This window comes from Muscardinus avellanarius, assembly GCF_963383645.1.
Source record: "Muscardinus avellanarius genome assembly, chromosome: 18".
Lineage (NCBI taxonomy): Eukaryota > Metazoa > Chordata > Mammalia > Rodentia > Gliridae > Muscardinus > Muscardinus avellanarius.
The window spans coordinates 52,678-79,779 of NC_137804.1; the positions used below are offsets into that span (position 1 = coordinate 52,678).

General features: G+C 48.3%; 1 protein-coding gene across 1 annotated transcript in view; it reads right to left on the reverse strand.

Annotated features, from left to right (window-relative positions):
• GLB1 (galactosidase beta 1) overlaps positions 1-27,102 on the reverse strand; it is a gene marked incomplete at both ends in the record, with an annotated part of 90,930 nt that overhangs the window by 2,836 nt on the left and 60,992 nt on the right. Inside the window, 6 exons of the mRNA XM_080715861.1 lie at positions 3,513-3,719; positions 11,248-11,502; positions 16,873-17,004; positions 21,613-21,726; positions 22,815-22,904; positions 25,928-26,002. Coding sequence (XP_080571987.1) covers positions 3,513-3,719; positions 11,248-11,502; positions 16,873-17,004; positions 21,613-21,726; positions 22,815-22,904; positions 25,928-26,002 — 873 coding nt within the window. The remainder of the gene's footprint in view (positions 1-3,512; positions 3,720-11,247; positions 11,503-16,872; positions 17,005-21,612; positions 21,727-22,814; positions 22,905-25,927; positions 26,003-27,102) is intronic.

The following is a 27,102-nucleotide window of genomic DNA, read 5'->3' on the forward strand; positions in this document are numbered from 1 at the left end:
TCCTCCTCCTCCTCCTACTTCTCCTCCTTCTCCTCCTCCTCCTCTTTTTTTGAGGCACTGGAGGAACCCAGGGGCTTTCTATCTCTGAGCAATACTCCCAGCCCTATTTTTTATTCTTTATTTTTATTTATTTTTGCGGTACTGGGGATGGAACCAATGGGCATTCATTCTACCTCCCAGCTGCACCCCAGCCCTATTTTTTATTCTTTATTTTGAAACAGGGTCTCACTGAGTTGCAGAAGGCCTCACTAAGTAGCTGAGGCTGGCCACAAACCGCGATCCTCTGGTCTCAGCCTCCTGAATGCTGGGATTCCAAGAGTGCGCCACCACGCCCGGCTTACTTTGTTGTTATTTTTTGCAGGTTTGGGGATAGAACCCAGGGGCATTCGACCTCTGAGCTACACCCCCTGCCCTATTTTTTATTCTTAATTTTGAAACTGGGTCTCATTGAGTTACAGAGGACCTCACTAAGTAGCTGAGACTGTCTGCAAACCGTGATCCTTCGGTCTCAGCCTCCCGAATGCTGGGATTACAAGTGTGTGCCACCATGCCCGGCTTGCTTTGTTCTTCTTAATTGCTGAGTAGAATTCCACTGTATGTCTATCCCATAATTTTGTAATCCATTCACCTGCTGATGGACACCTAGATTGCGTCCGTAACTTGGCTATCGTGCATTGTGCTGCTATGAACATGGATGCGCAGACGTCACTATGGTTTTCTGGCTTCAGTCCCTTTGGAAAGATGCCTGAGGTGCTATCACCAAGTAAAGGAAGTGTTCTAAGTGGACTGCGCATCAGTGAACACAGGTGCAGAAGGACGCGCATCTTAATTTGGGGGAATTTTATGATCCGCACGCCACATCTCCGTAAAACTGTTTAAGACAAGTTGTTCTGCAGGTCACATACACCCGCGTCACCTATAAACCCAGGGTTAGAGGACAAGGCCATAATGTGCCTCCGAAGAATGAAAGAGCCAGCGTGGGGAGTGCGCTCGTCATCCCAGCACTCGGGAGGCCGAGACGGGAGGATCCTGGTTCGCGGCCAGCCTCAGCTACTTAGTGAGGCCCTCTGAGACTCAGTGAGACCCTGTTTCAAAATAAAGAATAAAAAATAGAGCTGGGGGTGTAGCTCGGAGGTCGAATGCCCCTGGGTTTCATTCCCAGTACAACACACTAAATAAATAAATAAATAAATAAATAATTGCATGAAAGAAAGAAAAAATAAAAAAGGGGTTGAGGGTATATATAGCTCAGTGGTAGAAGGCCCCTGAGACCAATTCCCGATACCACACACACAATAATACAGAGAGAAAAGATTAAAAATAGTGAAGCATTGCTCAAATACTTGCTGCCCAGGTATCAATCATTAACATATTTTCCCGTGTTATCCCAAAGATTTCCTGTGCAACAGAAGCACCGATTATCATTCAACACATGCAGAATGCATCCCCAGTACTGCACACACACACACACACACACACACACACGCGCGCGCGGGAAAAAAAAACAGGATCACATACTATTCCATGAAAGTGTTTCACATAAATGTGTGTGTGTGTGTGTGTGTGTGTGTGTGTATGGGGATTAAACCCAGGGGCATACTTCAAGCTATGCCCCCAGCCCTTTTTTATTTTTATTTATTTATTTTTGCGGCTCTGGGGATGGAACCCAGGGGCATTCAACCTCCAAGTTATACCCCCAGCCCTATTTTTTATTCTTTATTTTGAAACAGGGTCTCACTGAGTTGCAGAGGACCTCACTAAGTAGCTGAGGCTGTCCACGAACCGCGATCCTCTAGTCTCCGCCTCCCAAATGCTGGGATGACAAGCGTGCCCACCACGCCCGGCTTATTTTTTTTTAATTTTGAAACATGGTCTAGCTCAGTTGCTGAGAGTCTTTGTGTGTGTGTGGTACTGGGGTTCCTGGAAGCCCTTCTACCTCCGGGCTACACTCCCAGACCTATTTTTTATATTTTCTTATTTGGAAACAGGGTCTCTTAGGCCAGCACGCGCAGCTGGCTTCAAACCAGCGCGATCCTCCCGTCTCCGCCTCCCAAGCGCGGGGATGACAAGCGTGCCCACCGCGCCGGCTTGCTGAGTCTTGCTAAATTGCTGAGGCTGGGCTTCAACCTGTGATCCTCCTGTCTCAGTCTCCCAGAGCCTGGGATTGCAGGCACGCACCACTACCTCCAGCTGCACCACCATTTTAATGGCTAAATACTATCCTCCTGGAGAGGTGAGTCACACTGAGCATGGGTGACAGGCGCTCATTCAGGTCGTTTGTTTCACTGGAGCTGTATTTATGGGTGACCTAGCAGATATCACAGAAATCAAAAGCAGTCAAATAAGACCATGAGATCAAACCCAAACTATTTTCTCTCTTTCTGGACCTCAGGCTGGTGAGCGGCTTTTCAGCCCACTCCAGTCTAGTTCCGACTTAAGTCAGACCTACTTTGATGGCTTCTCAGCATTAAAAACAGGCACCTCAGCTGGGCGTGGTGGCGCATGCTTGTAATCCCGGTACTGGGGAGCCTGAGACAGGAGGATCACAGGTTCGAGGATGCCCTCAGCAAGGAGTGAGACTCCCATCAACCTAGTGAGCCCCATTTCAAAATTTAAAAAAAGCCAACGTGGTGGCTCACCCTTGTGATCCCTGCGCTTGGGAGGCTGAGATAGGAGGATCGCGCAGGTTTGAAGCCAGCCTCAGCTACTTAGTGAGGCTCTCAGCAACTTAGTGAGACCCTGTTTCCAAATAAAATATAAAATGGGTCTGGGAGTATAGCCCGGAAGTAGAAAGCCCCTGGGTTCCACCCCCAGTACCACCAAAAATAATAATAATAATAATAATAATAATAATAATAATAATAGCAGCTGGGAGTGGTGGCGCATGCTTGTAATCCCAGCATCCAGGAGGCTGAGACTGGAGGACCACAGTTCGAGGACAGCCTCAGCTACTTAGTAAGACCCTGTTTCAAAATAAAGAATACAAAATAGGGCAGGGGGTGTAGCTCGGAGGTCAAATGTCCCTGGGTTCCATTCACAGACCCACACACAAAAAAATAGGGCTGAAGGTGTAGCTCAGAGGTGGAATGCCCCTGGATTCCATCCCCAGCACTACACATAGAATCAAAATAAAATAAAAGCAGGAGCGTCATCATTTGAGTACAAATTTTATTTAGCAAAAGGACAAGATGATCGTTCCAACATCAAGATGGACATCAGGACCAGCTCACAGCTCCCCCTCCAGCCCCACAGACTCCTCGACGCCTCAGTGCAGTCGGCTCCCGTGGACATCCAGGATGGTCCCCGAGGGCCCAGGGCGGACATCTCAGCGACCGCAAGGAAACCTCAGGTGTAAGACGCGCGCCCGGAGCTAAGATCCCAATGTAATTCTCCTGAGCATGTGGGCGCGCCGAGGAGACCCGCGGGTGTGCGCGGGGCGGCGGTGATCACAGGACGTGCCCCCATGGGTTCAGCCTGGGCAGGTCTGGGGAAGGATAGCCGCTGGTGGCCACCGCCTCCCCGATGACCGGCTTGTCCACCAGCTCCACGACACACGTGTCCAGCAAGGGGTCGTGGCAGGGCGCGCGCTCCAGCTCCAGCACCGTGATGTTGTTGGGCGCTGAGGTTGTCAGGATGTGCTTGGGCACAAACAGAGTCACCTGAGGGCCCTGTGCCGGCCAGTAGCGGCCGAGGTTGAAGCCGTTAATCCACACCTGGCCCTGGGGAGAGACACAAAAGCCGTCAACCAGAAGAACCGCAGGACCGTAGAGCGTAGGAGCCTGGTGCCATCAGAGGCAAGAAATGTCCCCATGAGCTGGGCCATGGTGGTCCATGCCTGTCATCCCAGTACTTGGGGGGCTGAGACAGGAGGATCACAGGTTCAAGACCAGCCTCAGCAATTTAGTGAGCCTCTCAGTAACCTATTGAGACCCTGTTTCCAAAACAAAACACACACACACAACACAACACACAAAAAATAGAGGAGCCGGGCATGGTGATGCATGCTTATAATCCCAGTATTTGGGAGGCTGAGTCAAGAGGACCGCAAGTTTAAGGGCTGCCTCAGCAAGTAGAGACTCTCATCAACCTAAAGAGAGCCGGTATCAAAATAAAAATAAAAGCTGGGAGGGTGGCACAAGCTTGTAATCTCCATGCTTGGGAGGTTGAGACAGGAGGATCACGCAGGTTCGAAGCCAGCCTTGCTGGCTTAAGAGACCCTGTTTCCAAAACACACACACACACACACACACACACACACACACACGTCTGGGAGTGTAGCCCAGAGGTAGAAGGCCCCTGGGTTCCATTCCCAGTATCACTAAAAAAATAAAATAAAAATAAATAAATAAATAAAAAAGGGCTGGGTAGAATGCCCCTGGGTTCAATCCCCAGTACCAAAAAAAAAAAAAAAAAAAAGGACCTAGAACCACAACCCCCCCCACACACACACACATAGACGCAGAATGACTGGGTGGGGATTGTGCTGGGGTCTGCTCCTAAGAGATGGCTGAATGCAGATGGAGAATTCGATTACAAGGAAACACACCTGCCAGAGAGGAAGAGAAAACCTGGGTGGGGGCGGAAGTAAGAAGGGAGAGGATGGGCGCAGAGCGGGAGGGAGGAGGGGAGAAGTCCTTACCCGCAATTATACCGTGTTATATTGTGGTCCAAATAACAGTGGGCCACACTACGCCCCAAGGCACGGGGCGGCCCCCCAGAGCCTCTTACCCTGGGCTCTTCTCAGCCTTCAAGTGTCCCCGTTAATCTAGCTCCTCCCCCACATCTGACCTTGGTGCATAGCTCGGTTCTGCCATGGGTTAGCTGTCTGGCATGGAACAGGTCTTGACTCAATTTTTTTTGGTACTAGGAATGGAACCCAGGGGCATTCTACCTCCAAGCTACACCTCTAGCCCTATTTTTTCATTCTTTATTTTGAAACAGGGTTTATTTTTTGCAGTACTGGGGATTGAACCCAGGGGCAGTCTACCTTCAAGTTATACCCCCATCCCTATTTTTTATTCTTGATTTTGTTTTTTCTGTGTGTGTGTGTGTGTGTGTGTGTGGTACTGAGGGTGGAACCCAGGGGCTTTTCTACCTCTGGGCTACACTCCTAGACCTATTTTATACTTTATTTGGAAAGGGGGTCTCACTAAGTTGCTGAGCGCCTAAGTAGTTGAGGCTGGCTTCGAGCCTGTGCAATCCTCCTGTCTCAGCCTCCCATATGCTGGGATTCCAAGCGTGCGCCACCACGCCTGGCTTCAATTTTTTTTTTTTTTTTATGGTATGAGGGATGGAACCCAGGGGCATTCTACCTCTGAGCTATACTCCCAGCTCTATTTTTCTTATTTGGAAAGAGGGTCTCGCTAGGTTGATGAGAGTCTCACTACTTGCTGAGGCTGGCCTCAAACCTGCAATCCTCCAGGCTTCACCTCCCAAGTATTTGGGATTCCATGTGCACGCCATCATGCCTGAGTTGACTCAATTTTTCATGCCAGTAATGGGAGAGCAATGACAGAGGAAAGTGTCCGTGTCCAGTGGTCAACACGGTGCCCAGGCGGGGGGCATGCTCCCTACGTACAGCTACCTCCTGTCACCAAGCTCTTGGGGCTCTCCACACACGGGAGACCAGTTTCTGCCTGTCTGCCGGGCGTGGTGGTGCACGCTTGTAATCCCCGCACTTGGGAGGCTGAGACAGGAGGATTGCACGGGTTCGAAGCCAGCCTCAGCTACTTAGTGAGGCTCTCAGCAACTTAGTTTAGTGAGACCCTGTTTCCAAATAAAATATATAAAAGGTCTTGGGAGTGTAGCCCGGAGGTAGAAAGCCTCTGGGTTCCACCCCCAGTACCACCAAAAAAATAAAAGTAAAATAAAATAAAACTGCCTGTCTGCCGGGTGTGATGGCGCACACCTGTAATCCCAGCACTTGGGAGGCTGAGACAGGAGGATTGCACAAATTCAAAGCCAGCCTCAGCTACTTAGTGAGGCTCTCGGCAACTTAGTGAGACCGTTTCCAAATAAAGTATAACACAGGTCTGTGAGTATAGCCCAGAGGTAGAAAAGCCCCTGAGTTCCACCCCCAGTACTACCAAAAACCAAAAAAAAAAAAAAAAAAAAAAAACCCAAAAAACAAAAAAACTGCTGTCTGTGGGGCATGGTGGTACATGGGACCACCATAGGAGGCTAAGACAGGAGGACTGCAGGTTCAAGGCCAGCCTCTGAAACTTAGTGAGGCCCTTTGTAATTTAGTGAGACCTTGTTTCAACATAAAATATAAAAAAAGGACTGAGAGCCTGGTGCGGTGGCACACACTTGTAATTCCAGCATTTTGGAGGCTCAGACTGGAGGATCATGGTTTGCAGACAGCCTCAGCTATTTAGTGAGGCCCTCTGTAACTTAGTGAGACCCTGTTTCAAAAAATAAAGAATAAAAATAGGGCAGAGGCTGTAGCTCGGAGGTTGAATGCCCCTGGGTTCCATCCCTAGACCTGTCCCCCAAAAAATAAAATAAAATAAAATAAAATAAAATAAAATAAAACAAAATTTAAAAATAGGGATGGGGATGCAGCTCAGAGTTAGAATGCCCCTGGGTTCCATCCCCAGTACCATACAAAACCAAACCAAAACAACAACAAAAAAATTCTACCTGTCTACCAGGTATGGTGGAGCACCCTTATAGTCCAAGTACTTGGGAGGCTGAGACAGGAGGATCGCAGGTTCAAAAACGGCCTCAGTAACTCAGCTAGGCCCTCCACAACTTACTAAGACCCTGTTTCAACATAAAAAATAAAATGGGGCTTGTGGTGTAGCTTGGGGGTAGAACACCTCTGGGTTCAATCCTCCAGTACCAAACCAAACCAAACAACCCCTCCCCACACCTGTCTGCTGGATTAAGTCATTTAGAAAAAGAACGAGACTTTCTCAGTTCTCAGAACGATTCTACTCTTGTTTTTACTGCGAGGTATGATACTCCCATCCATCCTAAAAGGTATATACCATGGCAACCATACCAGGTTTTTATCATCTTAAAATCTGCCCGGCCCTTATTTTCACAGCATTAGAGAACAGAGACACTTGATGTTTTTGCGGTCAAGGGAGAAGATGGCTTCGTGGCGGATGAGAGCGCTGTGTGAGAAGCAGGAGGATCACGGGTGCTGCACAGGCTACGTGCTGCGTCCACAGGCCAAGCCACACCGGGAGGGAAGGCGGCCATGCCCACAATCCCAGCTGCTCCAGAAGCTGAGGAAGGAGGTTTGTAGGTCTAAGGACAGCCTGGGCAACTTAGCAAGACTATGTCTCAGAAAAACAAAAGTCGGGCGTGGTGGCGCACACTTGTAATCCCCGCGCTTGGGAGGTGGAGACAGAAGGATCGCTCAGGTTCGAAGCCAGCCACGCTGGCTTAAGAGACCCTGTTTCCAAATAAAAATATAAAAATAGGTCTGGGAGTGTAGCCCGGAGGTAGAAGGGTTTCCAGGAACCCCAGTACCACACACACACACACACACAAAGAATAAAAAATAGAGGTGGGGGTGTAGCTCGGAGGTAGAATTAAAAAATAGGGGAGGGGTGTAGCTTAGAGGTAGAATGCCCCTGGGTTCTATCCCCCGACCCACAAAACAAACAAACAAATAAGTATTAAAATTAAAAATCAGTTGGGTGTGGTGGTGCACATTTATAATCCTAGTACTTGGGACACTGAGATAGGAGGATCACAGGTTTGTGACCAGCCTCAGCAATTTAGCGAGACTCTGCTTCAAAATAAAAAATAAAAAAGGCTGGGGTGGCTGGGTTTGGTGGCACACACGTACAGTCCCAGCATTCGGGAGGCTGAGACAGGAGGTTCATGGTTCGAGGACAGCCTCAGCTACTTAGTGAGGCCCTTTACAACTCAGTGAGATCCTGTTTCAAAATAAAGAATAAAAAATCAGGCTGGGGGTGTAGCTTGGAGGTAGATGCCCCTGGGTTCCATCCCCAGTACTGAAAAAAAAGGGGGGGCTGGGGTATAGCTCCAATGTAGGATGCCCTGGGTTCAATCCCCAGTAACAAACAAACAAACAGAATAAAACTCGAGCTTGGGTCTTTCCTGTCTCACACCTAAGTTTCTTTTCATAGGTACATAAAAGAATGTTCCTGATGTCTCTTGAGGTTGATTGAGTTGGAAACATTTCCCCGGAGTCCCCTCCTCGGGGTCTCTGGGTTAGGGGTGGGTGAGCGGGCTGAGACCGGGAAGGCAGCGGGAGCCATGGCATCACCGTGGTAGTCTGCCCAGGTCAGGTACAGCGGCGACCGGGACAGCTGCCCCTGTTTCTCCTCCACGCTGGCCCTGAGGACCAATCATCAGAGCCAACCGTCCCCAAAGGCCTTTCTATTTCCCCAAATCCCATGCCCGGATTTGCCTTTTAGATCCCCCTTCTTTTTTCGTTGGTGGTGGTACTGAGGATTGAACCCAGGGGTCATTCTACCTCTGAGCTATACCCCCAGCTCAATTTAATTTTCAGTTTTTCTTTTTGTCGTACTAGGGATTGAACCCAGAGGCATTCTACCTTCGAGCTATACCCCCAGCCCGATTTTATTTCTTATTTGGAAACAGGGTCTCACTAGGTTGATAAGAGTCTCACTACTTGCTGAGGCTGTCCTTGAACCTGTGATCCTCCTGTCTCAACCTCCCAAGTACCAGGATTATTTTCTATTTTGAAACAGAGTCTCACTAGGTTGCCAAGGGCCTCACTAAATTGCTGAAGCTGGTCTCGAACCTGCAACCTCCTGTCTCAGCCTCCCAAGTACTAGGATTACAGGCGTGCACCACCATGCCCGGCTCAGGTCCCCCTTGAGCTTCTGCAGGAGAGGAATGGAGCGCTGCCCCCCTGGCCCCCACTTGGCCAGCTCCTCCACATCTGTGGAAAGTGGAATTCCTAACGGTAAATACTTCCCAGAACAGAGATTTAGCCCCAGGACAGGTCTGTCTTCTGCAGGGGCTAGGGAGACTCTGAGAGCACGGACACACAGGGCGAGGAGTGCTGAGTTGCTGGGTTTGCTTCCTAACTACAGGAGCCCCCAGTCAGAGAGACCGTGTGCAGGCGAAGCTGGCCTGGGCTTGGAGACAGAGCAACGCAGGCCTGGCCCTTCCCGCCCAGTGCAGCCCAGTGCACTCGGCCCTGGGCAGAAAGTCACAGCCACCAAGGTGCCGCCGGCAATCAGAAGTGATTTTTTATCTCGTGGATCACCCTTATCAGTGACTTCATACACTACATCTAGCCTGTTCTTTCCTTCTTTCTTACTTTCTTTTTCTTTCTCCCTTCCTTCCTTCCTTCCTTCCTGCACTAGGGATCGAACTCAGGGGTGTTTTATAACTGAGATGCATCCCCAGCCCTATTATATTTTTATTTATATATTCATCTGTGTGCGTGTGTGTGATACTGGAGATGGAGCCCAGGGACATTCTACCTCTGAACTATACCCCCGACCTGATTTTAGTTTTATCTTGAAACAGAGCCTCACTAGGTCAATGACAGATTCACTGCTTGCTGAGGCTGTCCTCTAATCTGCAATCCTCCTGTCTCAGCTTCCCAAGTACTGGGATCACAAGTGTGAGCCCCCGTGCCCAGCCGTATTTTTTATTTTGAAACAGGGTCTTGCAAAGTTACTGAGGGGGTTTGGTCTCAAACGCGTGATACTCCTATCTTAACTTCTCAAGTACTGGGACTACAGGGTTGTGTCACCAAGCCAGATTTAACTAAAGTTTTTTTTTTTTAATTATTATTTTTGTGGTACTGAGGATAAAACCCAGGGGAGGGGAGCTCTACCTCTGAGCTACATCCACCAGCTATTTATTTATTTATTTATTTATTTATTTATTTATTTATTTATTGTGGTACTGAGGATTGAACTCAGGGGCATTCTACCTCTGAGCTACGCCCTAGCCATATTTTATTTTTTATTTTGAAACAGGGTCTCACCGAGTTGCTGAGGACCTCAGTAAGATGCTGAAGTTGGCTGCAAACCTGTAATCCTCCTGTCTCAGGCTTCCCAAGTGCTGGGATCACAGGCGTGCATCACCGTGCCTGGCTTTAACAGTCCTGATATCTATCCCTCGTGCCAAATCCTTATATCCGGTCCATCAACACCTCTTAGTTATCTCATTTCAAACATCTCTCAGACAGCTGATGTCGGATCCATCTTAGCCGCCACCATCCGGTCTCCTGGAGAAACTATGGTCCAGACTCCTAAAGAGTTTCCCTGTATCCGCAAGTCCATCGCCAGCCCACTCTGCATGCGTGGCCAGAGGGGCCTGTCGCCTCCAGTGGACCAGGTGACTCACCAACCTCAAAGCTCTTGTCATAGAAACACAATGTTACGGTGGCGGGTGAGGCCCGCCCCACTCTGGTCTGCCTTTTATTTTTATTTTTATTTTTTTGGTACTGGGGATAGAAGCCAGGGGCATTCGACCTCCCAGCTACACCCCCTGCCCTATTTTTATTCTTTATTTTGAAACAGGGTGTCACTGAATTGCAAAGGGCCTCACTAAGTAGCTGAGGCTGTCTGCGAACCTTGATCCTCCGATCTGAACCTCCCAAATGCTGGGATTACAAGTGTGCAACGCCATGCCTGGTTCCTAGGCCTTTTTATTTTGAAATAGGGTCTCGCTAAGTTGCTGAGGCTTAGTGTGAAACGGGGTCTCACTAAGTTGCTGAGGCTCAAGTCAAACCTGAGATCCTCCTTTCTCGGCCTCCCAAGTACTGAGATTATGGGTATGCATCACTATGCCTGGCTAAGCACCATTTTCTTAGATAATTTATTATTATTATTATTATTATTATTATTATTATTATTTTGTGGTACAGGGGATGGAACCCAGGGGCATTCTACCTCTGAGCTACATCCCCAGTCCTATTTTTTCTTATTTATTTTGAAACAGGGTCTCACTGAGTTGCAAAGGGCCTCAGTAAGTAGCTGAGGCTGCCCGTGAACTGCGATCCTCCTGTCTCAGCCTCCCAAATGCTGGGATTAAAAGTGTGTGCCACCATGCGTGGCTTCTTAGAGAATTAATGGAGCAAGGCGGGGGCACCTCTCAGCTGGCCACTGAACCCCTGAAGATCCACTGTAATCCACTCCTGAGGGGAGGAAATGAACCCAGAAAACTGCATCCCCCAAATGATGCAATATCTCATTCAGGGCCCCTTTTGGTTCTTTCTTAGCTGCTGAAAACCAGATGTCGGGCCTGAACCCAAGCTGTCTCCGTGAACATGCGCACCTTGGTCCACCCGGGGAAGTTGATGAAGGTATCCTGCGGCAAGTCTGGGATCCCCTCAGGGATGGAGAAGCTGCCCACATAGAAGGCCGGAGGCGTGTAGTTGATCGAGTCGTAAACCTCGTCTTCATCATGGAGGTTGTTGTGACAGCCACCCCGGCACCCCAGGTGCCTGCGCACCGCATCCTCTGTGTTGAGCGGGAAGATGGTCCAGTTTGTGAGGATCCTGAAGCCGAGGGTCAAGTTCTCAACCAGACCCTGCAAAGCAGAAACGGGGTCGATGAGCCGGGAAGAGAAGGGAAAGGGCTTCCGTGTCTCTGCCTTCAGCCTGGGTAAGGCAAACTGGGCTCCGACCCACCAAGAGGAAGGAAACTCAAACTGTGCATCCATCCAGGCAGTGGAGGCTGGGGTGTTACCTCCATACGCCTGTTCTTTTTGTGTGTGTGCGCCAAGGGGCATTTTACCTCTGAGCCACTTTCCCAGCAACCCCCTCCTTTTTTTATTTTTCTGTTTTGCAGTACTAGGGATCGAACCCAGGGGCATTCTACCTCCGAGCTACACTCCCAGCCTGATTTTTTATTCTTCACTTTGAAACAGGGTCTCCCTAAGTTGCAGAAGGCTTCACTAAGTAGCTGAGGCTGTCCTCAAGCTTGCAGTCCTCCTGTCTCAGCCTCCCAACTTGTAATCCTGCCTGAGCTTCCCAAGTGCTGGGATTTGTGCACCACCTCGCCTGGCTCAAGCCCAGGCTTTCTGCTTCCGCAGCGAGGCGGTTGAGCTGCAAGAGTGCCTGCCTTGGAGCCCCCCAAATCTTCTCAACTTGCTAGAAGAGGAGGAAAGGTGGAAACTGAGCAAAAGTGGGGTGAGTGAGCAGGAGAAGAGAGGTAGTGGGCACCCCACTGGGGACAGGAAGGCACAGAGGGGTGGATCAGAAGGACATTTTGACCTTGAGCCCCAAGGGTCCTCCAGGGGGTCACACCTGAGTCCGCTGGCCTGCTGAGGACCAAGCGAGTTGAGCAAGAATGCCTTGGTATCTGTAAGGAGACCTAAAGGGCCGGGCGTGGTGGCGCACGCTTGCAATCCTGGTACTAGGGAGGCTGAGACCAGGAGGACCACAGGCTGAAGACCAGCCTCCGCAACTCTGTGAGGCCCTATTTCTAAATCACAAATAAAATAGGGCTGGAGGGGCAGCACTGAGGTAGAGAACTCCTGGGTCCAATCTTCAGCACCATGAATGAATGAATGAATGAATGAATGAATGAATGAATGAAATAAAAGGGCTAGGGGTGTAGCTCAGAGGTAGAACGCCCCTGAGTTCAATTCTTCTAGCACCATAAATAAACAAACAAGCTGGCTGTGGTGGCGCAGGCTTGTAATCCCAGACAGGATCACAGGCTGGAGGCCAGCTTCAGCGAGTAGTGAGACTCTTAGCAACCTAGTGAGGCCCTGATTCAAAATAAAAATAAAATAGAACTGGGGGTGTAGCTCAGAGGTAGAATGCCCCTGGGTTTACCCAGTACCACAAACAAACAAGCAAACAAACAAGCAAATAGGCTAGAGTATAGCTAAGAGGTAAAATGTTCCCAATCCAATCTCCAGCATCATCAAGCCGGGCGCGGTGGCGCACACCTGTAACCCCAGTACTCGGGAGGCTGAGACAGGAGGATCGCAGGTTCATGGCCAGCCTCAGCTACTTAGTGAGGCTCTCCGCAACTTAGTGAGACCCTGTCTCAAAATAAAGAATAGAAAATAGGACAGGGACTGTAGCTTGGAGGTCGAATGCCCCTGGGTTCCATCTCCAAACCTGCAAAAAAACAAACAAAACAAAACAAGAGTTTTCCTCCTCTTGCAGATGGTGAACCCTGAGAAAGGCAGCCCGCATCCTCATATTTTGAGCCCCCAAAGCACCTGTGGGGCTTGTGCGAGCTTAACACATGTTCTGCTCACTAACAGTCTGAAAATATTGGTGGAAAAACATATGTATAAGTATGTACTGGGGATCGAATGGCAGGGTGGGGGAGAGGGAGTCTACCTCTGAGTTACACCCCCACGCTTTTTATTTTTTATATTAATTAATTTTGTGGCAATGGGGATGGAAACCAGGGGCAATGGACCTCTGAGCTACACCCCAGATCTATTTTTTTAGTCTTTTTATTTTTTATGATTATCATTATTGTTATTATTATTATTATCAGGTGGTACCGGGGATGGAACCCTTCTACCTCTGGGCTACACTCCCAGAACAATTTTATATTTTATTTGGAAACAGGGTCTCTTAAGCCAGCCTCGAACCTGTGTGTTCCTCCTGTCTCTGCCTCCCAAGCCCGGCTTCTCTTTATTTATTTATTTATTTATTTTTATTTTTATTTTTTGGTGGTACTGGGGTTCCTGGAAGCCCTTCTACCTCCGGCTACACTCCCAGACCTATTTTTACATTTTTATTTGGAAACAGGGTCTCCTAAGCCAGCGCATGGCTGGCTTCGAACCTGCGCGATCCTCCTGTCTCCGCCTCCCAAGCTCGGGGATGACAAGCCTGCACTACCACGCCCAGCTTCTCTTTATTTTTGAAACAGGGTCTCACTGAGTTGCAAAGGGCCTCGCTGAGTAGCTGAGGCTGGCCACGAACCATGATCCTCCAGTCTCAGCCTCCCTAATGAGGAGGTAGAAGGATATAGGCAGATAGGGAAAAGGCTTTGGTAGAAAAAAAGCTATTTCCTGAGTTTCCTGAGGGGCAACAAATGCTCAAAACTCCAAAGGTTCAGAGATAAGAAGGCCAGAGCTTCACAAAGCCATCCTGAGTTTCCTAATCAACAAACCCGAGCAAGTCTGGCATTCCTGAAAGGAGATCCTTCAAAGAACTTGCAAATGTCCTATGCAAATTCTCCTTAAAATCCTAAAGTCACCACAACCAAGAAACAATTCCCAGAAATTGACAAAGCCTTAGTCCCCCCTAGCAGAACGGTTACCCACTCTGGGACCCCCTCCCCTTTTGGGGAGCTGTTTTCTCTCTCGCAGGTCGTGTTGGCCTGAGAGAAGGCAGAGTGCATCTGAGGGCACGTGGCTCGGGCGACTCTCGAGTAGTGACCTGAAGGCCTCTGCTGGACATCATGGCTGACCAGGCCCCTAGGGGTGACCTGCTCCTCTTTTCTGGCTGATCGCGTGGACTCTGGGAGAAAGTGGTTTGTAATTGACGGCACTTGGCTCGGGCGACACTCGGGTAGTGACCTGAAGACAACTACTGGACACCAGGAGACCCGACAGCCCCTTTGGGGTGTTCGGCCACTTTTCTCTATTCCCTTCTGGCAGATCGCGTGGACTCCGGAAGAAAGCAGCCTGCACCCGAAGGCAATTCGGCTTGGGCCACTCTCAAGTATTGTCCTGAAGGCAGCTGCTGGACCAGAGTCCCAGCCCCTTTGGGGGTGTTCAGCCACCCTCGCCCCATTCCCTGCTGCTTCCAATCAACCTTCTGCTCCCTTCCTGAGGTCTGCGGTGTCATTCTTCGCTCACCCTAGACAAGAACTTGGGAGGAAACGTCGAGTCCCTCTTAGGGAACTCCGTTTCACCTCGAGGAGACGTCGGGTTTCCTCTCAAGAAGCCCCCGTCTCACTAATGCTGGGGTTACAAGCGTGCGCCACCGCGCCCGGCCTGCTTTTGATTTTTTAAAACGGGGTCTTGCTAAATGGCTGAGGTTCTCACTAAGTTGCTAAGGCTGGCCTCGAACCTGTGATCCTCCTGTCTCAGCCTCCCAAGTACTGAGATCACAGGCATGGAACACCATGCCCAGCCAAAAACACACCTTTGGGTTTGTCGTCTGGGCACAGAGCAGCCAACGGAGGTTAGAGGCAGCGCAGCCTCCAGCTGTGAGGAAAAGCTTGGCGTGGGCTGCCCGTGGGAGCCCAGGCTGGCTCTGTGGGCAAGGGGTGCCGTTTTAAAGCAGAGGCGCAGCTCGGCGGAGCAGCTCCCTCCTTCCGTTTCTTTCTGCAGGATGACTAAACTCAAATACAAGGGAAGTGACCTGTTTGCAAAGCTCAACCTTGTTAGCACCTGCAGAGGAAAAGAGCTGTTCAAAACAAGCCAGCTTCTGCAGCTCACACACCACGCGTGGAGAGTGCGTGTGCGCTTTATTTTTTTGGCGGTACTTTCTGGAGATTGAACCCAGGGGCATTTGACCTCTGACCTACACCCTCAGCCCTATTTTATTCTTTATTTTGAAACAAGGTCTTGCTAAGTTGCAGAGGGCCTCGCTAAGTAGCTGAGGCTGGCCATGAACCTGCGATCCGCCTGTCTCAGCCTCCCGAGTACTGGGATGACAAGCGTGCGCCACCACGCCCGGCTGTGTGTGTTCTGTTCTGTTTCAATGGCCAGGAGTGGCTACACACGCCTCTAATTCCAGTGCTTGGGAGGCTGAGAATGGAGGACTACATTTTCTAAGACAGCTTTAGCAATGTAGTGAGACTCTCGGCAACCTAGCAAGACCCTGTTTCAAAACAAAACAAAACATCTGCGGGCGTGGTGGCGCATGCTTGTATACCCCCCCCCCCCCGCCCCGCACTTGGGAGGCGGAGACAGGAGGATCCGCGCGCAGGTTCGAAGCCAGCCTCAGCTGGGTTAAGAGACCCTGTTTCCAAATAAAATATAAAATAGGTCTGGGAGTGTATCCTGGAAGTAGAAGGCACCTGGGTTCCATTCCCCAGTACCATAAAAAACAAAACAAAACAAAAAAACATAAACAGGGCTGAGACTTTAACTTGGAGATAGTGCACGCCTGGGTTCAATCCCTAGTACCAGCCAGGCGTGGTGGCGCACGCTTGTAATCCCCGTGCTTGGGAGGCGGAGACAGAAGGATCACGCAGATTCAAAGCCAGCCACGCTGGCTTAAGAGACCCTGTTTCCAAATTTAAAAAAGCATAAAATAGATCTGGGGGTGTAGCCCAGAGGCAGAAGGGTTTCCAGGAACCCCAGTACCACAAAAAAAAAAAAAAAAAAAAAAATCCCTAGTACAAAAATAAATAAATAAATACACAAATGAATAGTTTTCTACTATATTAACTAGGAAAATTGTGGGAGGTGGGAGGCATTTCTTTTCTTTTTTTTTCTTTTTTCTTTTTTGCTGTACTGGGGATTGAACCCAAGGGCATTCTACCTCTGAGCTACACTCCCAGCCCTATTTTTTATGCTTTATTTGGAAACAGGGTCTCACTAAATTATGGAGGGCCTCAGTAAGTAGCTGAGGCTGGCCGCGAACCTGCGATCCGCCTGTCCCTGTCTCCCAAATACTGGGATTACAAGCGTGCGCCAGTATGTCATAGTGCAGACATACGCCACCTGCCTCAGCTACTTAGTGAGGCCCTTTGCAACTCAGTGAGACCCTGTTTCAAAATAAAGAATGGAAAATAGGGTGGAGGTAGAATGCCCCTGGGTTCCATGCCTAGTATTGCAAAAAGAAAAAGAAAAAAAGAAAAGAAAAAATAAAAATATAAAATAGGGCTGGGAGTATAGCTCAGAAGTAGAATGCCCATGGGTTTACTCCCAAGTACCACACACACACACAAAATAAATATGCCAAAAATTCCCTCCAGCTGCTGAGACACAGCCGCGCCGATCCTGGTCCTGACAGCGCACAAGCCCCACCTTGAGGTCGCCGATGTGCGGGCCGTAGTTCACGCGTCCCATGTTCTCCACCAGGACGTCCAGGGCGTCCCCCTCCTTCCCCGAGATGTTCAGAAGGTTCTCTCTTTCTCGCTCAAGGATGCCTTGGGGGACCTGTGGGTCCCGAGCCAAAAGAATCACACAGAAGGTAAGAAAACCAGCAAATGGAGGCGGGTGCCGAGCGAACTCAACTCACGTCCTCGCCCCGCGCACCCTCACATGCCAGGGGCGCTCTGGCGGCCTCGCCCGCATCCCCGGCTGCTGGGCAGCTCCGGGTGCCCGCCTCCCAAACAGCACAGTAGCCACGCACAGCTCAGAGAAGAGGGTCTTAGAAAGACCTGCTGGGTTTCCCTTGCTGTGGACCACTAGGCTGCGCTCCTAATTGATCATCAGTTAATTAATTTGTGTAGCGATTGAACCCGGGAGCATTATCTTTCCAAGCTACACCCCCAAACCTATATTTAATTTTAATTATTTTTTATTGTTTTATTTTTTGGCGGTACTAGGGATTGAACTCTGGGGCATTCTACCTCTGAGCTATATCCCCAGCCCAATTTTTAAATTTTGAAACAGGGTTTCGCTAATTTGCTGACAGCCTCACTAAATCGCCGAGGCTGTCCTGGAATCTGTGATCCACCTGTGCCTGCCTCCCCTGAGATTATAAACCTGCAGCACTGTACATAGCTTCTATTTTTTATTTTATTTTATTTTATTTTGGGGTGGTACTGGGGTTCCTGGAAGCCCTTCTATCTCTGGGCTACACTCCCAGACCTATTTTATATTTTTATTTGGAAACAGGGTCTCCTAAGCCAGCGCGGCTGGCTTCGAACCTGCGCGATCCTCCTGTCTCCGCCTCCCAAGCGCGGGGATGACAAGCGTGCCCACCGCGCCCGGCTCTATTTTTTATTTTGAAGCAGGGTCACGCTAAGCTGCTGGGGGTCTTGCTAAATTGCTGAGGCTGGTCTCAAACCTGCGTTTCTCCTACCTCAGTGTACAAAGTACTGGGATTATACAGGTGTGTACCACTATGCCAGGCTATGCACCTTTTCATTTTATTATATTCTTAATTTTTGGCAGTACTAGGGATCGAACCCAGGGGCATTTTACTTCTGAGCTATACCTCCAGCCCTATTTCTTCGTGTGTGTGTGTGTGTGTGTGTGTGTGTGTGTGTGTGTGTGTGTGTTACTGAAGATTGAACCCAGGGGCATTCTGCTTCCTAAATCAAATCCCCAGCCCCATTTTTTATGCTTTACTTTGAAACAGGGTCTCAGTAAGTTGCAGAGCGTCTCACTAAGTAGCTGAGGCCCAATCCTCTTGTCTCAGCCTCCCAAGAACTAGGATTACAAGCCTGTGCCACTAAACCTGGCTCCATTCTTTATTTCGAAACAGAGTCTCACTAAGTTGCGGAGTGCCTCATTAAATAGCTGAGGCTGGCTGCGAACCCAGATCTTCCTGTCTCAGCCTCCCAAGTACTGGCATTACAAGCGTGCACCACCATGACAGCTTGCACTTGTTTTTTTTTTAAAGAAACAGAATAGTGGGAAATTTCAGGGATGATCTTCTCCTATTAAGAGAAATTGCTTTGTGCTCTCCAAACCCCAAAATAAGTTTCTGGCTGGGTGTGGTGGTACAGGCCTGTAATCTGTAGTACCTGGGAGGCTACAACAGGAAGATCACAGACGAGAAGACAGCTCAGCAACTAGTAAGTCTCAGCAACCTCGTGAGGCCCTCTTTCAAAACAAAAAATAAAAATAAAAAGGGACGGCTGAGTATGGTGGCATACCCTTGTCATCCCAGTACTTGGAAGGCCGAGACAGGAGGATTAGAGGTTCATGGTCAGCCTCAGGAATTTAGAGAGGTCCTCCAAAACTTAGTACTAAGAGACTCTGTTTCAAAATTAAAAATAAAATAGGGTTGGGAGTGTAGTTCAGAGGTAGTAATGCCCCTGGGTTCAATCTTCAGTAACATAAAAAATAAAATTAATGCTCCTGGGTTCCATCCCCAGTACCGCAAAAATAAAGTAAAAGAAAAGGAATAAAATAAATAAATATAAGTAAATAAAAAGGGCTGGGGGTAGAGAAGTAGAATGGCCCTGGGTTCACCAAAAAAAAAAAAAAAAAAAAAAAAGACAAATCACTTCTAAACAACGTGGAGAGATAAGACAAAATCAGATAATAGAGATAGAAATCAGAGTAAGGTGGAGTATTTTCACCTCACCTCAAAGTACCTGATATGATGCATTAACCACGAAAATTATATAACAAAACGAAGGAAAATAATGGGTATTTTTTTAATCAACAACATATACCTATTTTTTTTTTTTTTTTTTTTTTTTTGCGTGTCTGGGATGGAACCCAGAGGCATTCGACCTCTGAGCTACAGCCCCTGCCCAATTTTTATTCTTTATTTTGAAACAGGGTCTCACTGAGTTGCAGAGGGCCTCACTAAGTCGCTGAGGCTGTCCGCAAACCGCGATCCTCCGGTCTCAGCCTCCCGAATGCTGGGATTACAAGCGTGCGCCACCACACCCGGCTTATACCTAATTTTTTAAAAGGTTGTCAAAGTTAGGCATGGTGGTGTACACTTATAATCCCAGCACTTGGTTGGCTGAGACAGAAGGATTACAGGTTCAAAGCCAGCCTCAGCAACTTAGGCTCTCAGCAACCTAATGAGACCCTGTTTCCAAATAAAAAATTAAATCAAGCTTGGGGTGTAGTTTGGATGCAGACTGCCTCTGGGTTCAATCCCCAGTAGCAAACAAATGAACAAAAAACGGCTGTCAGATTTGTTATTAACTGATATTACAATGGTTTCAATTCATTAAGACAACTTCTAGCTGGGGTTGGTGGCGCGTGCTTGAAATCCCAGCATTTGGGAGGCTGAGGCAGGAGGATCACAGTCTGCGGCCAGCCTCAGCTACTAAGTGAGGCCCTCTGCAACTCAGTGAGATCCTGTTTCAAAATAAAGAATAAAAAAATAAGGCTGGGGATATAGCTTGGAGGTAGAATGTCCCTGGGTTCCATTCTCAGTACCGCAGGGAAAAATATATATATGTATAATATAAAAATAATTTTATAAGCCGGGCGTGGTGACACACACTTGTAATCCCAGCATTCGGGAGGCTGAGACAAGAGGATCCAGGTTCGCAGACAGCCTCAGCTACTTAGTGAGGCCCTTTGCAACTCATGAGACCCTGTTTCAAAATAAAGAATAAAAAATAGGGTTGGGAGTGTAGCTGGTGGCGGGGGGGAATGTAGCTCAGAGACAGAACACCTCTGGGCTCAATTCCTACTATAAAAAAGAATTTTTGAGCCAAGTACGGTGATGCATGCCTGTAATCCCAGGGCTTGAGAGGCTGAGACAGGAGGATCTCAGGTTCAACAAGTAGTGAGTGAGATTCTCATTAACGTAGCGAGACCTGGTAGAATGCCCCTGGGTTCAATCTCCAGTACAAAAAAAAAAATTGTTTTCTAAGCAAATTTTCTTGGTTAGGAAAATCTTTTCGTCGGATGTCTTCAATGAGTGGAATGGGCCTCCTGGAATGTATTTGCACTTTTTTTAAAAATTTCTCCCCGTGGTATATTTTCCCCCATGAAACCCAACAGCATTCTACCTTCGAGCTACACCCCCAGCCCTATTTTTAATTAATTAATTTTTTTTTTTTTTTTTTTTGCGGGTCTAGGGATGGAACCCAGGAACATTCAACCTCCGAGCTACACCTCCTGCCCTATTTTTTATTCTTTATTTTGAAACCGGGTCTCACTGAGTTGCAAAGAGCCTCACTAAGTAGCTGAGGCTGTCCGCAAACCGCGATCCTCCGGTCTCAGCCTCCCAAATGCTGGGATTACAAGCGTGCGCCACCATGCCCGGCTCTATTTTTTATTTTGAAACAGGCTCTCACTGCGTTGCAAAGAATCTCACTCTCACTATAGTAGCTGAGGCTGTCCATGAACGGCGATCCTCCTGTCTCAGCCTCCCAAATGCTGGGATTACAAGCATGTGCCACCACACCTGGCTATTCTTTATTTTGAAACAGGGTCTCACTGAGTTGCGGAGGGCCTCACTATCCTCCTCCGGTCTCAGCCTCCCAAGTACTGGGGTTACAAGCATGCGTCACCACGCCCGGCTGTGTTTTGTTACGAAGCCTAGCGTCAGGAGCTTTGCTCTTTTGGGCTGAGGCCCAAGTTCAACACACCCCGTGTGGCAGAAAGTGAACCAGGTCCTCACGACACAGAGCGGGCCTGGACAGCGTGTGGGTCAGGAGGGGAGGAGGACCTCAGGCTGAGAGGCCCAGCGGCTTCCTGGAACTGGGCCTTTGAGCACAGCCCTCAGGGTAAAGAGGGGCCTGGGGTACACTGCAGGCCGACGGAGGGAGCACGAGTCAGGACCCATCAGCTAGGGCCCAATGAGGGGCATGGAAGAGAGGGCCAGGGCGTAGTGGCGCAGGCCTGTAACCCAGTGCTTGGGAGGCTGAGGCAGGAGGACGCTGGCGCAAACTGTGATCCTCCTGTCTAAGCCTCCTGAATGCTGCTATTACAAGTGTGCGCCACCATGCCTGGCCCTAGCCTCAGAATTTTAGTGAGAAGGAGGAGGAGGAGGAGGAAGAGGAAGAGGAGGAGGATGGGGGGTGGGGAGGAAGAGGGCAGAGCCGCCTTCTTAGCAGGTGCACACCCCCCCACCCCAACTGGGGCAGAAGTGCAGGAGGCAGAGAGAATTCTTACCCCGTTCACAGAGACATAGGCCCGATCGTGGACCCCACTCAAGGGTGAACAGAGGCGCTCCGAGTTGCTGTAATTTTGAGGGAGTGTTGTTCGGTACAGCACAAATCCAAAATACTGGTTAGAAAGGGAGTAAAGAAAAATATAGCACTCTTAACTGTGCATTTAGAGGAAACTTGGTTTCCCTTGATCTGTATGCAAGGGAGGTTTTGAAAAGAAAAGCCTCCCCTACCCCCAGGCCAACTCCAATCGTTGAGAAGGGAATGGGCTTCGACTTCCAGATCTTAGAATAACTGTCCCAGTGGGAAGCAGCAGGGACCTTGAACGGTGCTCGCCGAGCTCCCCTCTCCCACGCGGGAGGCAGGGCCCTGGGCAGGTTAAGCCCTTTGTCCAGAGGGACTCAGGGATATCAGCTATGAGGATTGCAGGTTCAAGGACCACCTCAGCAAGTGATGAGACTCAGCAATCCAGCAAGACCCTGTTTCAAAATAAAAATAAGAAAGCCGGGCGTGGTGGTGCACGCTTGTAATCCCAGCATTTGGGAGGCTGAGACAGGAGGATCCGGGTTCGTGGCCAGCCTCAGCTACTCAGTAAGGCCCTTTGCAACTCGGCGAGACCCTGTTTCCAAAATAAAGAATAAAAAATAGGGCTGCGAGTGTAGCTCAGAGATAGAATGCCCCTGGGTTCTATTCCCAGTACCACAAAAAAAAAAAAAAAAAAAAAAAAAAAAAAAAATATATATATATATATATATATATATATATATATATATATGACTGGCTTCCCTAGTACCATAAATAAATAAATAAATAAATAAATAAATAAATAAAAATTAAATAGAGAGCTGGGGGTGTAGCTCAGAGGTAGAATGCCCCCGGGCTCAATCCCTAGCACCACAAAATATAAATAAAAATAAAAAGGATCGGTCAATGTACTCAACTTATAACTTGTGCAGGTTTTAACTGTTGAAGCAGGTCCAACCACCTCCTTTGGCACTGATAATAAGGTCGGAGGAAATTACAGAAAGACAGGAGCCCTGCAGAGAGGCCAGCCCACTGTGCGCCGGAGCCCAGGCTCGGCTCCCGGGCTCTGGGGCGCGTGCTTGGCTTTCTGGCATCTGTGCTCAGAATGGGGCGTGCAAGGCGGAGCAGGATGCACGCGTGTGCGGTGGGACGGAGGTGGCGCGCTTGCCTTGGAAGGCCTACCTGTTTCACCTGGATGAAAGTCAAGGGGTAAAGACTCTTTACCGGCCCTTTGGGACAGAGGACGTCCAGCGCTTCGTCCACAGTCTTTAGCTGAAAAGGAACAAAGGCAGTGCTGGTTTCCAGTTGCCCGTTACAAGTACTCGTGACGTCCAGACTGTCAAGGATGTTCATGGATTTGACCAAACCCCGGAGTAAAGCTGCACCATTCAAACGCCCTCCACTTTCGGTCCACTCCATCTTCTACCCAACTTTTTTTTTTTTTTTTGGTGGTACTGAGGATGGAACCCAGGGGTCTTCTACCTCCAGGTTACACTTCCAGACTTATTTATTTATTTTTTTGGTGGTACTAGGGGTGGAACCCAGAGGCTTTCTACCTCCGGGCTATACTCCCAGACCTTTTTTTTTTTAATATATATTTTATTTGGAAACAGGGTCTTGCTAAGTTGCTGAGAGCCTCACTAAGTAGCTGAGGCTGGCTTCGAACCCGTGCGATCCTCCTGTCTCAGACTCCCAAGCGTGGGGATCACAAGCGTGAGCCACCACGCCCGGCTCTTGCAGACCTATTTTATATTTCATTTGGAAACATGGTCTTTTAAGCCAGCTGAAGCTGGCTTCAAACCTGTGCTATCCTCTTGTCTCAGCCTCCCAAGTGTGGGGATTACAAGCGTGCGCCACCATGCCCAGCATGGTGAAAATATAAATATGAAAAATATAAATGATGCACGTGGTGGTGGATGCCGGCAATCCTTGTCCTTAGGAGGCTGAGACTGTAGGATTGCAGGTTCAAGGCCAGCCTCAGCCATTTAGCAAAACCTCAGCAACTTAGTGGGACCCTTAGTGGGGTGGTATATGCCTGTAATCCCAGTAATTGAGAGGCTGAAACAGGAGATTGCGGGTTGGAAGCCAGCCTCGGCAATTTATTGAGACCTTATTTCAAAATAAAAAGTAAAATAGGGATGGAGCTTGGAGGTAGAATACCATGGGTTGAATCCCTTGTACCACATACACAAAAAAATAAATAAAATATAGCAAATCATGTGCATCTTAAAAGGGTTTCAAAGAAGCCCACTCAAAAACACCACTTCCAGCTGGGCGTGGTGGCACAGGCTTGTAATCCCAGCATTCAGGAGGCGGAGACAGGGGACTGCGGTTCTCAGACAGCCTTAGCTATTTAGCGAGACCCTTCGCAACTCAGTGAGACCCCATTTCAAAAAATAAAAAGACCAAAAAATAGGATTGGGGGTGTAGCTCAGAGGTGCAATCCCCCTGGGTTCCATCTCCAAAAATAAATAAATAAAATAAAAAATCCACAACTTATTTTGCATTATTATATCAGCATCCATTTAATTCAGTCATATGTTGACTTTGTATCTTAAATTGCACACATTTAATTAACAGTGTAAAGCCGTTTTTAGGCAGGCATGGTAGCCCATGCTTGTAATCCCAGTACTTGGGAGGCTGAGACAGAAAGATTGCAGGTTCGTGGGCAGCCTCAGCAACCTAGCGAGACCCTCTACAACTTAGTGAGATCCTGTTTCAAAAATAAAGAAAAGGCATTTTTGCTCACATAAATTTTCCTTCATGGTAAACAGAATGTGCTTGTTTGGGTTGTTGGCACTGAAGATTGAAACAGCTCAGGGGCATTCTACCTCCCAGCTACACCCAAAGTCTTTTTTTTTTCTTTTTTCAGTACTGGGGATGGAACCTAGGGGCATTCTACCTCTGAGCTATAACCCCAGCCCTGTTTTATTCTTTATTTTGAAACAGGTCTCACTAAGTTGCAAAGGGCATCTGCAACCCTCTTGTCTCAGCCTCCCAAGTACTGGGATTACAGGTGAGTGCCATCATGCCGGGCTATACCATCCTTTTGTTGAAAGCCATGTTTTACACCATTTTCAGTTATTTCCTGCAGTATAATTTTCATGGTTTTAAAACAAGTCAGTCAACCTTTCCCTGAAGCAGCTGCAGTGATGAACAAGGACAAAATCCTCCCTTTACAAGCGATTTGAGTCTGATTGAGCTACAGAAAGATTCCTATCAGAGAGCGAGCGAGACCACACACGCTCTTAGCAGAACGGAGCACGTGTGTCTGACCCTGGGTGGAAAATGTTACCCTCATGTCAAAGGGCTGCTTGAGCGGAAAAATTATACAACCCCGTTTGGCATTTTCCTTGAAGATAAAAACTTAAGATGCTATTTTAGAATCTCAACTTTCTTAAGAAATAAGTAACCGTTCTTCTTTTTTTTCTTCTTCTTCTTTTTCTCGTGAGCAAATATATGTAGGAGTTAGGTGTTACAAGAGGGGAAAGCCTAAGGGCACTGATGGTCAAAACAAACCGACTTTGGCCTACGTCACGCCATCTAGTAAATATTTTTTTCTCTTTTCCTAGAACAGAATAGCTTTTTATTTTTATTTTTTGTACTGGGGATCAAACGCAGGTGCATTCTATACTCTGAGCTACACTCCTAGTTCTTTTTATATTTATTTATTTTGGGGTGGTAGTAGGGATTGAACCCAGAGCATTCTATCTCTGGGCTATAATCCCTAGCCCTATTTTATTTTAAAATTTTTTTCCAGTCCTGAGGATTGAACTTAGGGAAATTCTACCTCTCAGCTGCACCTCCAGCCCTATTTTTTATTCTTTATTTTAAACAAGGTCTCGCTAAGTTGCAGAGGGCCTTGCTAAGTAGCTGGGGTGTAGCTTGGAGGTGGAATGAATGCATCTGAGTTCGATCCCTAGTACCTGCTCCCCAAACAAACAAAAACAGGGTGAGTCGTGGGAAACAGTCACCCTGAATCACGAGGTGGTACGTTGCTTCCATAAAGCTTCCAGGCGTTGCTTCTGACGACTGATAATTGGCGCCAAACGACCTGCGTGACCCTCTCCTCCTGTTTACGCCTCCGTTGCACGTCCTGTTAACACGCACACGTGTTTTTCTTATCTTTAATCTCTCTGTTTCCCCAGAAACATCATCTATCCCGCTAGGCTGGCAGAAAACAATTCAGAGAAAGTACCAAATGCATCTCCCCACCCGGCTTTCGGCTTGCTTTCTCGAGGCGGCTGAATCCCACTCCCTCACTCCGCCTTCTGTCACTGTTTCTGGCCCCTTACCTTTTTCAGAGCAACTTTTCCATATGAAAACTTGGGTGTAGATGGAGGGATGGGACCTTCTGGTACTTTTTCGAACTATATACCAGAGCGAGGAGAGAGAAAACAGAAAGAAGTCATTAAACCTTCAGAAACCAATCCATCAGTCTATTTTCTAAACAAAGGTCAGCCAGGCGTGGTGGCGCACGCTTGTCATGCCGGCATTTGGGAGGCTGAGACTGGAGGATGGCGTTTTGGGGACAGCCTCCACTACTTAGCAAGGCCCTTTGCAACTTAAGAAGACTAAAATTTATGGCTGGGGGTGTGGCTCAGAGGTAGAATGCCCTTGGGTTCCATCCCCAATACTGAAAAAAAAAAAAAAAGGTTAAAAAACAAAACAACGAAGGCCAAACTGGGCATGGTGGCTCATGCCTATAATCCCAGTGCTTGGGAGGCCGAGACAGGAAGATTGCAGGTTCGATACTAGCTTCAGCAAGTAGTGAGATTCTCAGCAACCTAGCAAGACCCTGTTTCAAAAAAAAAAAAATAGCATAGGACTGAGGGTGTAGCTGGGAGGTAGAATGCTCTAGGGTTTGATTCCCAATAACACACACACACACACACACACACACACACACACACACACACACACACAATCTCTGAAGGCCAAACACACCAACAGCAGTGCTAGCGATTTGCGGGGAGGCACGGGGTCAAAGCACCTCTTTCCAAATGGTGAGCCCCAAAGCTTTTACTTCTAAATGTGCTTTATGCTCTGGGACTCTTTCAAATAGTTACTGAACAAAATTTCAAAACAAAATAAGCAAAAACAAGTAGAGAAAATGAGGGTAAATTGCAGAAGACTTAGCAAGACCCCGTTTCAAGATAAAAAATAAAATAGGAGCCAGGCGTGGTGGCACATGTCTGTAATCCCAGGACTTGGGAGGCCGAGATAGAAGGATCACAGGTTCGAGGCCAACGTTAGCGACCCAGTGAGACCCTGCTTAAAAATAGAGAGCTGGGGTGTAGCTCAGAGGCAGAATGAACCTGGGTTCAATACCTAGTCCCACAAAGACAAACAAAATAAATACATAAATAAATAAGGAGTGGGGCGTAGCTTGGAGCTAGAATGCTTCTGATTCAATCCCCAATAACCTGCCCACTCCCCCAAAAAGCAGAGGACCAGGGAGGGAGGGAGG